At 58.9% G+C, this 12,832-nt stretch overlaps 2 protein-coding genes across 2 annotated transcripts; both read right to left on the bottom strand.

The window, feature by feature from the left end:
* Positions 1–32: 32 nt before the first annotated feature.
* On the bottom strand, positions 33–9,800 carry DDX56 (DEAD-box helicase 56). The gene is made up of 14 exons (XM_090055349.1): positions 9,240–9,800; positions 8,836–8,997; positions 8,514–8,674; positions 7,306–7,476; positions 6,753–6,843; positions 6,180–6,424; positions 5,405–5,536; positions 5,190–5,303; positions 4,636–4,730; positions 4,129–4,202; positions 3,804–3,893; positions 3,594–3,699; positions 3,015–3,109; positions 33–2,817 (listed from the first exon to the last, which is right to left on the bottom strand). Exons 1-14 carry the CDS (start codon positions 9,294–9,296, stop codon positions 2,725–2,727), a joined length of 1,686 nt encoding a protein of 561 aa, XP_089911475.1. The 5' UTR covers positions 9,297–9,800; the 3' UTR covers positions 33–2,724.
* A 141-nt stretch (positions 9,801–9,941) lies between these two features.
* On the bottom strand, positions 9,942–12,783 carry TMED4 (transmembrane p24 trafficking protein 4). Its single transcript, XM_090055352.1, has 5 exons — positions 12,564–12,783; positions 12,092–12,192; positions 11,734–11,859; positions 11,094–11,240; positions 9,942–10,658 (listed from the first exon to the last, which is right to left on the bottom strand). The coding sequence occupies exons 1-5, from the start codon at positions 12,766–12,768 to the stop codon at positions 10,509–10,511; spliced, it is 729 nt and encodes a 242-aa protein (XP_089911478.1). The 5' UTR covers positions 12,769–12,783; the 3' UTR covers positions 9,942–10,508.
* Positions 12,784–12,832: the final 49 nt, after the last annotated feature.

Genomic DNA, 12,832 nt, shown 5'->3' on the forward strand with positions numbered 1-12,832 from the left:
AAAAGAGCCCCCTATGGTTCTTGGAAAAGAATGATCTAATTGATGGGAAACCTGGTGATACAGCAGTAGCTATCCTAGTTGTATGCAATCTATAATGTATTCAAATATATGCAAAATAGTCATCTTCCTGCTCCATCTTGGAAAGGATTAATCTAAAGGGCACAAGATACGCTCATACATCAGAGTTTTATTCTAATTCTATGCGAACATCTTATGAGGCATTTGAATTAGGCTCCACTTTTACACTTCTTGCAAAGGAACAATGCAATACATGCAAAAAATGCATCAAGAGTGGTGTTTATTATAATGTACGCAAATATATTACAATTTATCTGAATATATGCAAAGCAGAGTCACCTTTATTCCTCGTCTCAAGCAGGAAGGAGCCAGGCAAGGTGACACCCATGCTACCCTGGGCAAGGCCATGTGCATTGGTGCCCCCCACCCTGGCACTGGCACATTGCCTGGCACGTCGGCACCGATAAGGACAATTGCAGAAGGGTTCAAGGAGGCACTTGGGCCTGGCCTTGATCCAGGGAGCCCCAAGGTCACTGGGTGGCATAGTTGGGGAGGGCATAGGGTAGGCACAGCAGGTACCCATAGGGCGGGTGAGCTATGGGCTGCGGCAGTGTTATGGGGTTGGTGCAGGATGGGTGGGCAGCTGAAGCTGGGGAGTAGGCGCTTGGCTCTAGTGACAGATGGGGATATGGGGCTGTTGTGTGTAGCTGGGGCATCAGGTGTGTGGTTGTAGAAATACAAGATACGAGTGTGGGGTTGTTGTGTGTAGCTGGGGTCAAGCGAGTGCCTGTAGTGATGAGATGGGGTATGGGGTCGCGTGTAGCTGGGGGGAGGTATATGGCTGTAGGATTAGGAGATAGGGTGTAGACTTGCTGTGTAGCTGGGGGCAGGTAGATGGTTGTAGGGACAGCTGGCTGTTGTGTAGCTGGGGTCAGGTGCATGGCAATAGCCATAAGAGACAGGGGTATGGAGCTGTTGTGAATAGCGGGGGGGTATGTGTGTGGTTGTAGGAATATATGGGATATGGGTTTGCATGCAACTGGGGTCAGGTGCATGTTTGTAGGGACAGGAGATGGGGTGTGTGGGTGTTGCAAATAGCTAAGGGTCAGGTGTGGGACTGTAGGGATTGGAGAGGGTGCCATGTGCAACCACAGGTTGCTGCATGTAGTTGGGGACAGAGCATGTGGCTGCAGCCAGGGGGTACAGGTGACAAGCAGCTGTAGCCAGAGGCACCCTGAGCAATCATGGCTCAGACTAGTCTTGCATGTGGCTGGGGCTGGGTGTTAGACCCAGAGCTGTAGCTGGAGAACATGAGTGGCATGCAGCTGTAGCTATGCCAGGGAAGCATGGAGCATATGCATTGCAATGGAGCTACTGGCTGAAGCAACAGCAGACCTGCAACTGTCATGCAGAGCAGGGAAAGGAGGCGTGCAGAAGGGCTACAGGTGCCGTGCGGCTGTAGCGATGAGGTCTGGGGTGCTGCGTGCGACTAACCTTGAGGCCCAGGCAATTCGATGACCCCTCTGCACTCCCACCTGCCCAGTTGCGTGATGGCTGGGTGCTCTGCTGCTATCTCCCGGGCAGGGTTTAGGGCCCGGTCATGGCCTTGAGGCACCTCCCAAGGCCCCGATAAGGTGCTGATAGGGGGAGCCAGGAAGATAAGGCCTGAGGACACCTGCCTGCCCCACACTCCGACTGCCTTTGCCCCTGCTGGGCCTGGGAAGCTGCAGCCACGTGCAATGCCTTTCACCCAGCCCCAGGTGGCTTTAGCTGGGCCAAGGGCCAGCAAAGAAAACTGAGAAGGGACTGCGAGGTAGGCCAGGAGTCTTAGCCTCACCCCTTAGAAAAGGCAACCCTGACCACAGCTCATCCTAGCACCCCGAACTTCACTCCCGAATCCGTAGCATCACAGCCACCCTAAGCCCACCCCCTTCTGTGCCCAGCAACCTCAACTCCACCCCTTCTGCCCCTAACACTAACCCCACCACCATGCTGTTCCCAGCAACCTTAAACCTCCCCCATCTGACTCTAGCAACACTAACCCCTCCCTCCCAATTCCCCTTTGCTAATGAGCAGGGGAAAGGGATACACCAGAAATTATAATGTCAGATCACAACCCACAATTGCTAATGCCCATGGAAAAAGCACGTGATACACCAATAAATATAGTAGTAACTTATTGGTACCTTAATTAAGGTAATTAATTAAGAGGGTAATTAAGAGGCTGGGTTATTAAGGACGTTGCTTCTTGGAGTGCTCATGCCATTGTGCCCTCTTGGCACCCAGAGCTCACAGCCTAGAGTCAGACATCTACACTGTGGAGGGCCATAACTCGCCCCACCGTTTTCTCCTTAGAGGACCTCAATGAGCCACTCAATTTAGCTTAATTAAAGAATACCTGCAGGAATCAGGCCAGAGGACAATACCAGGGAGCCGGTGGGTAAGGGGTTACTATTGTGCCCAGCTGGACTGGTCCATTTCAGCCAGGGGGCCTGAAACTGACATGAAATTGACCAGGCTAGCCCCCCACACCCAGGCACACCTCAGGGTAGTTCCTGGGTGGGGGTATAGTCTCTATCCAGGGCTTTTTAGCTTTAGTCTCTGGAGTTTTGTTGCCAGGAGGGGGAAAGGTTCTGGTTATTCAGAAGCCCCCTGTCCCACCGCTGCTCTACCACTTTCTGACACCATCCATTCAAGCCCGATGTATCAGGCCATCGTCTCCTCTTCCTTCTTGCCTGGGTGCCGGGGTTTCCTGCCCAGATAGCGAAAGCTTCGGAGAGGGTTACGGGTCCCCCGGGACTGGAGAGAGGAGAGGCAGACACGTCTCAGCACCAGCCTTGTACAACTAAGCCCACAACACACTCCACCCCAGAAGTGGCTACATCTCCCTAGCAGGTAACAGGTAACAAGTACAGCCATCACCAATCCTACCCCCTTGGGGATTCCCAAGGCATGTGGGGGTCCAGGTCTCCAGGGAGTTAGGAGGGGATGCTCACCTGGAAGCCAGCTCTGTTGTGGGCTGGGGGCTTGTGGCGCTGGCGCTTGCGCTTGCTGAGATGGGGCCGGGCAACGGCTCGTAGGCTGGGAGGCACTATGGGGGAGAGGGAGGTCAGTGGCATTAACAGGGGGGGTGGGGTGGTAAGGGGCATCAAGACCACCTCCCACCAGCCCCCCAGGCAGGGCTGCCTCCTAACTCCCACCCTGGGGGTCCTGGCTAATTGTTCTCCACCCAAGATGGTCACATCTCAGCACCAGATAATGCATCTCTGTGTCAAGCAGCACACCAGACACACCCTAGCCCAGCTGTTTCTCCAGGGGTCCTGATATAACCAGGCCCCCCAACACGTTCCACCCCAGAAGTGGCTACATCTCAGTGCACAAGTCCCTTCATAAACCGCCCTCAACATGTCCTATCCCAGAGGTGGTTGCAACTCAGCGCCAGATATGGCATCCATGTGTCAAGCAGTGTCCCCCACCGCACTCGAGCCCAGATGGCTGTATCCCAAGGGGCCCCAATATAACCAGCCCTCTGCTCAGGCTCCACCTAGAAGCAGCCACATGGCAGGGGCACATACCCAGGTAGTCAGGCACGTGGCGGAGGTGGGGCTTGATGATGGCGGGATGCAGAGGCCGATCATGCCGCAACAAATGCAAGTCCCGGGGGTTGTCCTCAAAGTATGTCTGTGGGTAGAGAAGTGGGGGAGGGATGCAACCTGTTAGGACCCCCACCCATGCCAGACATAGCCTGGAGTGACACTGGCATAGGCAGCAGTCCCCTCAGCTACCTTTAGTTTCTCCGAGTTGAGCAGCTCCTCCTTGATGTCTCGCAACCGCGCCTCCTTGATAGCCTGTTTGGTCACTGACCGCATGGCATCCTAGGGAAGAGATGCAGGATGGGGTCAGAGCTCCCCCCACACAGCCTCTGGACCCCACCCCCAGCCTTATAATGCTGAGGGACCCTTGCCCTGCCCCTCACCCACACCCACACCCAACCCCACTCAACCAGCCAAGCAACCTCCCAGGCCCTGACTTTGCCCTCTCCGCTCCCCAGGCCCCTAAGCCCTAGCATTATCTCCCCCAAGCCCCTGACACTGCCCCCACAACACCCACTCGGCAGCGGTAACGCAACCCCTCAATCTCTTCCATGTGGAACTGGTAGAGCTGGATGGCAGCTTCAGCATTATCTGGGAGGAGAAATGGAGAAGGGGAGGGGGTAAGAGGGGTCCTAGACTTCCCAGAACCCAACTTAGAGTAACCCTGAGGCCAGCCCCCACCATCTCTAAGGTGAGAGATCAGGGTGCTGCAGCCTGTCCCAAAGCTGTGACCCCCCTTGAGCTCCCTATTCAGTGCCAGTCCCCACAACCCTCCAGATTCCCCCCTGCCAGCAGACAGATCAGGACATTGGACCCAGTCCAAGCTGTGTAACACCCCCCCGGAGCCCTTGTGTCACCCCTAAGACCTCCTAGACCCCCACCCAGGAGCCCCCAAACTGATGGGGCAGCTGAGAGACTGGTTTGGGACAGGCCCCAGGGCCCTGATGTGACCTCCATCCAGAGCCCCTACATCACCCCAAGATCCCCTCACTCTCCACTCAGGACCCTCCATCCATGCACCCACCTGCCCCCAGTGCCTCCTCGATGGCATCCAGCTGCGAGCGCTCTGATGGCAGCACAAAGGTCAAGACCATGCCAGGGTTGTCAGCACGAGCCGTCCTGAGTTGAGAGGGTGTCACAGGGAGCAGGAATCAGAGCAGGCTCCAACTGCCCCAGGGAGAGGGGCAAAGCAGGGGGCACCTGTCCTGTCTCCCAGTTATTCACTAGGGTCTGGCAATTACCACCCCCCACAATCTCTGCAGGGTGCTAGAATAATGACTCATTAGGTGCTGTTAACTATACATCAAGATGATTTCAGGAAGAGAAAGACCCAGACAGACATCCACAGCCAATCACAGAAGCTGCTAATTGATTTTTTGGGGGAAAGAGAGAGATTTTGGGTGAATTCATGATTTAATTAACTACTAGTGCAAAAAATCTCCAGGCTGAGACCCTGTGACCACGGGCTTGCTGGGGCTGGGGGATCCCCGCCCCCAAGTCTGTGCCCATAGCTATAGGATCTCTCCCCCATCTTAGCCCTTCCAGCCCCACTGCATGTATTATGACCCCACCCCATACCTGCCAGCCCGGTGGACGTAGGCCTCAAGGGTGGGAGGCAAATCAAAGTTGATGACAGCTGCCACGTCCTGGAAGTCTATGCCCCTCGAGACGCCAAACTCAGGGTCCTGGCCTCTGTGGGGGGGAAGCAGGGATCAGGAGGGGGGGGGGAACCTGCTGGGGAGGACCCCCCCCTCTCCCACCCCCCCCCACACCCAAACTCTCCCAGGACTCACTTGTCAGCCTTGGGGCCCTTGCAGGCTTTCCTGCGGGTCCGGGCCTGGGCCTGGCTCTCCACTGTGTCCAGCTCGTCGGTGGCAATAAGGTAGTCATAGAAGCCCTGGTTGAACTGGCTGAGGATGTGGCACCTGCAGGGGGTGGGAGGGGTGGATCTCAATACCCCCTGCCCCATGCTCCCCCAGACCCCACTCCTTGCTTTACAGCGCCCCCCCTTGCAGATCATCTCATTCTAGATCCCCTAGGACCCCTCACCCTCACTTGCTCTGGACCGTAACAGCCTAGATCCTGTCCTGCTTTAGATTCACCTGCTCCAGGTTCCCAGAGCCTTCCCCTGCTCTAGATCCCCAGACTCCTCCCCACACTAGAGCCCGTGCCCTGCTCTAGCTCCCCCGCTCTAGACTCGCTTCCCCAACTCTAGATCCCCACTATCTTAGAATCCCATCTCCACCACTGCACTAGATCTCCCCCAGACCTCTCCCCCACTCTAGGTCCTCCAGACCCTTCCCCACTCTAAACACCCACCACTGTTCTAGATCCCCCACTCTAAATCCACCCATGTCAGAGCAGAAGAGAAGGATCTAAGTTCCCCCATTCTCGATTCCCCCCATCCCCTTCAGATCCCTTTCTTCTGCCTTAGACACGGACCCCACCCCAGAGCACAACACCCCACTCTAGGTCCTCTCACCTGCTCTCGATCCCACCAGAACCTTCCCCCCCCAGGTGCTCCCCAGCCCCCCCCCCCCCGCAACTCCACCTCCCCCAGGGACATACCTGGAGCGTGTGGGCAGCTGGGCATTGAGCAGGCCAGTGGGCAGGCCGAGCTGCTCGAGGAAGAGGCGGAGGCGGTAACCGCGCTCCAGGGCACCAGCAAAGAGCAGGACACGGCCACGGAGCAGCCCCAGTTTGAGCAGTGCGTACAACACCAGACACTTGTCCTCCTCTGTCCCCAGTTCCAAGCGCCACTGCTGCAGCTGGGCCGGCCCTGGCAGCCGTGCCTCCTGCAGCCGCAGTGTCACCTGCCCCACCCCCCACATAACACAGCCTGGGTCAGCACTAAGCTGGGAAAAAACTGAGGAATGGCAAAGGTGGGGAGGCAGGGGTGGCAAGCAAGCAGGGAACAAATGCAGGCATCCTGGCTCTAAGTGCTGCAATTCCAGTTATGTGATGGCAAACTGAGGCACAGCAAGGGGCAGGGGAAAGACAATCCTGCCCATGCCTTAGTCCCCTCTGGCTGAGGCTAGCTCCAGGTCTCCCCCAGCCAGCAGCCAGCAACCACCCCCAACTCCCACTCCCAGTTAACCCCATGTCCCAGTGACTCCCCAGCCCCCTCCCACCCTGACACACCGGGTTGTGCAGCACTAGCTCCTTGAGCGCTTCCACATCAGGGCTGAAGGTGGCCGACATGAGGAAGCTCTGGTGGATCCGTGGTAGGTGGCTGCAGGGTGGAGGGGAGGGAACAAGGGGAGGGTGCCAAGGTCAGCCCAGCTCAAGTGTCCCCATGGCTCCCAGCACCCGCCAGGATTTTCCCTGTAGCACCAGTATCCCCTCAGGGCTGCCAGTACCCCCAAGATCCTCCCAACACCCCCAGTACCCACCCTGTGCTCCCCCAGCAGCCCCTCGGTATCCTCCCAGTGTCCTTCAGTGCCCCCGAGTATTATCCCAGAGCCCCCCATGCCCATCCAGGTCTCTCATTATGCCTCCCAGTACCCACAGTAAACTCAGCACCCCCATTCCCACCAGTACCCTCCCAGTATCCTGTGCCTTCCCCAGCACTAACCTAGTACTTCCAGTACCCTCCCAGTGCCTGTAAATATTCCCAGTAGCCCCTCCCCTCCCCCCGTTCCACTTGAGGCACTCCACCAGTGCTGCCAGCACCCTGCCCCAAGGCCACCCTCACCACAGCAGGCTCTTGAGGTCATCCTCAAAGCCGAAGGAGAGCAGCAGGTCAGCCTCATCCAGCACCAACAGCTCCAGTGAATCACGGAGGCTCAGTCCATGGCCTAGCACATGAGCCAGCACCCGTCCAGGGGTCCCCACCACCACGTCCGGCTTCTCCATCAGCAGGGGCCTAAGGTGCAGTGAGGCAGAGCAGGCATGAGGCTGGAATCTGCACCCCCTCCCTAAGTGCTGCTTGCAGCTACAGGAGAGGGAACTGAGGCACAGCTGGGTTGGCAGGGCAAAAAGAACCCAGGCATCCTGGCTCTGGGTGCCAGGGTTGCTGCTACAGGAGAAGAAAATGAAGCGGAGGAAGCAGGGCAAGAGAGTCTGAGAGAATCCAGAGGACTGGGGGAGGGCAGTGGGTGAGTGGGAGAGACATCCTTTGCAAATAAAGAAGAAAAGCAAAAGACACCCAGGGAAATCTATGCTAATGAAAGGGGAGGGGCATATAAACAGCCCCACCCCCTACATGCTCCACGTGCAAATGAGAGAAGAAACAGAAAGACAGCCCCGCCTCTGAGAGCCCCTCTATGCAAATGAAGGAGTACACAGGTGACCTAACCCATGTGCGAACCTAACATGCAAGTGAACGACAAGAAGCACAGGGGTGGCCCAAGCCTTAGGGTCACCAATGCAAATGAGGGGCCAGGTCTGGGCTAATGGGTGGCCCCAACCCCTAGAGAGCCCCCCTTGGCAAAGGAGGAGAATATACAGGTGATGTCAGCCACGTGGGGCCTGATGTATAGATAAGAGGGAGATGCACAGAAAGGCCCCACCCCTTAGGACTGTCTACACAAATACTAAAGCCTTTGAGAATCCCCCATGCAAATGAGGGCAATACGTAGTTGATCTCACCTGGGGGGGTTCTTACATGCAGATGAGAAGAAAAGAACTGAGGGGTGGCCCCACCCTGTAGGCTGATGCATGCAAATGAGGAGAAGCCTAGGAGACCCCCTATGCAGATGAAGGGAAAACATGTCACCTGTGGGGGGTGGGGCCTATGATGTCACCTGTAGGAGTGGGTCCAACATGCAGATACAGGGGGAAGAGCACAGAGAAGACTCCACCTCTCAGGCTTGTCCATGCAGGCCAGGCCCCAACCCTGCCGCATGCAAACCAAGAGGATGGGGATTAACTTGGCCCTGCTCCTTCCTGGCAGCCACTAACCTCTGCGCTGCTGGCTCTGTAGGGGCGGAGAGATCAGCGATGCGGACATGGCGGGTGCAGTAGGCGGCCAGGTCCCGCAGCATAGTAGTTGCCTGCCGGCCCAGCTCTTTGGTGGGCACCAGCACCAGGGCCCGCACAGCCTGCTCCTGCACTGCTGGGCCCTGTTGGGGCAATGGGAAGGGGTCAGGACCCCACTCCTACCCCACCAGAGCTCCAAGGCCATGCCCTGCCCAAGGAAAGGCCTACGGGAAGCTGGCCCCGCCCCAGGAAAGTGAGGGGAGGGCATAGAGCAGGCCCACCTCTTCCCAGACCCCGAGGATACCTGCTTGAGCTGCAGCAGGTGCTGGATGAGGGGGATGGCATAGGCAGCCGTCTTGCCCGAGCCAGTGCGGGCGCGCGCCAGGAGGTCCTTGCCCTCCAGGGCCAGGGGGATGGCCTTGTCCTGGATCAGCGTCGGCCTGGCCCAGCCCAGCTCTGCGATGGCCTTGCGGGAGGGACTCAAGCGTCAGGCTCCCCCCGCTCCCAAGGGCTCCCCCTGTCCCCGCGCTCCCACAGGCCTGAAGCGTCCGGGCCCAGACCCTGCTCTAAAACCCACCAACCTCACCACCCAGCCCAGGCATCCGAGCTCCCAGCCGTCCCCCACTCCCCCTGCCTGGATAAGACCCAGGCGTCCGAGATCCCCCCTCCCCCACCAGCCAGGAGAGAACCCAGGTGTCCGAGCCCCACCTGCAGCAGGCGCGGGTCCAGCCCCATGTGCGCAAAACTCGGGCTGGGCGCCGCCATCTTCGCCGCTAGCGTCTGTCAGGCCAAGCGCGCATGCGTCCATGCATTTCCGGAACCCGGACGGAGGCGCACTAGGCGGTGGCTCGCGCATGCGCCGGCCAGCCGGGGGGGGGGGGGAGATGGTCTCAGGGCGCATGCTCCCACCGAGACCAAGACCCCAGACTAGGGCGCCACTTCTGCTCCCTACTGCTCCTCTGCTGGAGGACCGCCTTAGCTTCGTACCGCCCGAGGCAGGGAGGGGCCTTATAGCTGGAGCCGTGGGGCTCTGCGGGCACCAGGTCCAGGGCTCCTGGGTTTCCAGGCTAGGGCAGGGCAGCCAGCACACCTAGGTTGCATCCCAGCTTTGCCTCAAGGAGCCCCTGTCCCCTCCCCACCAATAAAATCCGGGCATCCAAGCTCCTCCTCCCCCAGCAGCTGGATAGAACCCAGATGTCCGAACATGGGGGCCCCTTGCTGCCCCACAGGCAATCTCACATCTGCCCTGGGATCATCAATGGACCCACCTCACTAGGGCAATAGAGCCCTTCCATTTACTCAGTGCCTGCTGCTGCCCCTCTCCACCTGCCTCGTGCTGCCTCCAGAGCCCTCCACCTCCAGGCTCTTACAGGCATAGGCTTCATAGCCCCCAAATCACCAGCCAGCTGCTAGGTACTGGAACCGATGTTTTATTGCGCTCCATAAAACAATCGTAACAAAAATGCTTCTGATCAAAGCCTGTGACAGCGACTGTGGCTGGTCACAGGAAAGAGGGCAGGGAATCTGGGACACCCGTGATGTGTCAGGGGTGGGGGGAAGCCTGGTACATGCTGTGTTAAGTGGTCTGATGGCTTCCTCTTCTACCCTGTTATGGGCTGGTGCTGGGCAGATGCCTTCATGCCATTCCCCACCCCCACACCCCATCCCCTGGCTGTGCCTCACTTAAGAGAGCAGGCCACCTGCCAGGCACTGCTAAAGGCACTGTGGGGGCACAAAGCAGCCCCTGCCTCCTCCTTGATAACAGCGCCCCAGGGTTCCTAGTCCCTCCCCCCTTGGCCCCCAGTACCCCTCCCCTCCAGTGCCTGCACCCTGACAGTGCCCCCCAGCTCCCTGCCAGGCAGAGAAGCCTGCTATTTTCATGGCAAATCAGTGCTACACTGAACTCAGGGGTGAAAGAGATAGGAAGACAGTGGGGGGGGAGGAGAAGAGGGAATGGGGGGTGGGCAAGGAGGGAATTTAAACCAGCTTCTTGGCCTCAAAGAAGCTCTTCAGATGCCGCATCTGCCAGACACCAGTGAGGATGAGAATGATGGTCTGGGCGATGGACCACCAGAGCACCCGCTGGTTGGTGCTCTCACTAGTCATCCGGAACCTCTCCTCGCGGTACTGGGGGAGGCGAGTGGAAAAAAAATCACAAAGGAAGGTTGGACCAGGACTAAAACCACCCCCACAGCCTGCTCGGTGTCCCCTGGCACTGCCCCGGCCTGTGCCCTCTGATGCCAGCTGCAGCTTTGATAACTGCCCCCCCCCCCCCCCAAAAAAACCATGCAGCCATAGTGCTCTCAGTGTCCCCACCAGTGCCCTGCCTAGGGCTCCCAATAAAACCCCCAGTACCCCTCAGGGTTCCTAGTACCCCCAGTACTCCTCTCATGCTCCTAGTACCTTCCCCAGCATTCCCAATGCCACCCCAGTGCTCCTTGTACACCCTTCTATTGGATGCTCCCTGTACCGCCCCCCCCATTGGGGATGGAGGTAGAGTTCCCCCTTTTCCTTCAGGCAGGGATGCCCCCCCCACCCCTACTCTGGGCCCCCTGCTCTTACCCGCTGGTAGTTCTGCTCCTTTTGGATCTGCTCGACCTGGTCAAGGAGCTGGCGGGCGCGGAGCTGCAACTCCGTTAGCTTGTCCTTAGCGGCAATCTCAGGGTAGTTGTTGGTGTGTTCCCCTACCTGGATGTCCAGGTGCACCCGCTGCAGGGGGGGAGGGGGAGAGAAGCAGGGGGTTAAGGGGGTGGGGGACAGCCAATGAGCCAGTCACAGCCACCCCCAGGGCCCATCTGTCTAGCCACGAGCCAAGGGGGAGCTATACATAGCCCAGATGACTCTGTTTCTGTGAGGGAAACTGAGGCACCGAAGGGGCTGGCAGGCTGGCCCTGGGGAGTGAACCCAGGAATCCTAATGGGCTGCCCCCTCCAGAGATGAATTGCTCCATTCTGGACCTAAGAACTCAACCAGACATCTGGGCTCTGATACCCCATCAGTTAGGGAGACAACCCAGGAGTTCAGGCCCCCCAGCCCCACACGCTCTAACAGCTAGGGTCCCATCCCCCTGTTCTAACCACAGACCCCCAATCTAGCAAAAGAAAAAAGCCCAGGAGTCCAGGCTCCCAGGATCCACCCTGCTCAGCCCAGACAGAACCCAGCTGTCCGGGTTCCAAGCCCCCCCCACCCCTCAGGGAGTTACCAGCTTGCCACCGGCAAAGAGCGCCATGCGGGTGGAGTTGGAGTGGAGGCAGATCTGGTGCTCGCCAGGTGTGTGTGAGGTGAAGGTAAAGCGACCCTCAGAGCCGTACTGCCGGGACAACACCACCTGTGGGGACCAAGCTGTGAGATCCCAAGCACGGATGCAACCCAGGCATCTGGACTCCCAGGTCACTATTCCCAGTGGGAAAGAACCCAGGCATCCCCCAAAAGCCAGGACAGAGCCCAGGCATCTGCCAGGCTCCCATGTCTCCCTTTCCGCCAGGTCAGCACCCAGGTGCCTCAGCACCCCCAGCCAGATCTGACAGAGCCCAGGCGTCCGGGCCAGCCCTGCCCCTCACCTTGCCATCGGGGTCCTTCACCTCCACATGCATGCCCAGCCCCGGCGTGGAGGGCAGGAAGGACTCGCTCTGCTTGTCCCACAACTGTGTGCGGTAGTTCCCTGTGGGGTTGGAAGGGGGTCAGCCTGGGGCCCCTACTCCACCCTCACTGCCCTCATGACCCCTTACCCCTACCCGACCTCTCACCTCGCCTCCACCCCACAGTCTCTTCCATCATTTTGTGGCCCACCTCACCTCCAGTCCACCTGTTGGTTTCTCCCACCCCGCCACTTCCGGAGATCCCCTGCCCCCACCTGTCTGTCACCTGGCCCCAGTGTCAGTTGGTGTCTTTCACCCCCCCACCCAGGGCCGAGTTGGTCTCTTCTCGCCCCCCCCCGGTTACCATGCTAGCGCCCACGCCGCGGCCTCACTTGGTTTCACCCCCACAACGTCATCACCATGGTACCGGCCATGACTTTCCCCCGCCCCTCACCGATCACCATGGTCTCGTCCGGAATCTCCTCGATGAAGCAGCGCTTCTCGGTCTCCCCGATGTGGAAGTAGAGCGCATGTGTGCCAGTCCCCGCCAGCAGCACCACACCGGCCAGCACCCATAGCATGCCGAGCCCCCCGCCGCCACCGCCGCCGCCGCCGCCGCCCGCCATGGTCGTACCCGCTGCCTGAAGCTTACTGTGCATGCGCCTCAGTGGCCAGACGGGAACAGACCGCAATGCGCATGTGTTGCTGCTTGACACTGGGAGA

The sequence above is a fragment of the Crocodylus siamensis genome, chromosome 6, assembly GCF_052110815.1.
Source record: "Crocodylus siamensis isolate JL-2025a chromosome 6, ASM5211081v1, whole genome shotgun sequence".
NCBI lineage: Eukaryota > Metazoa > Chordata > Crocodylia > Crocodylidae > Crocodylus > Crocodylus siamensis.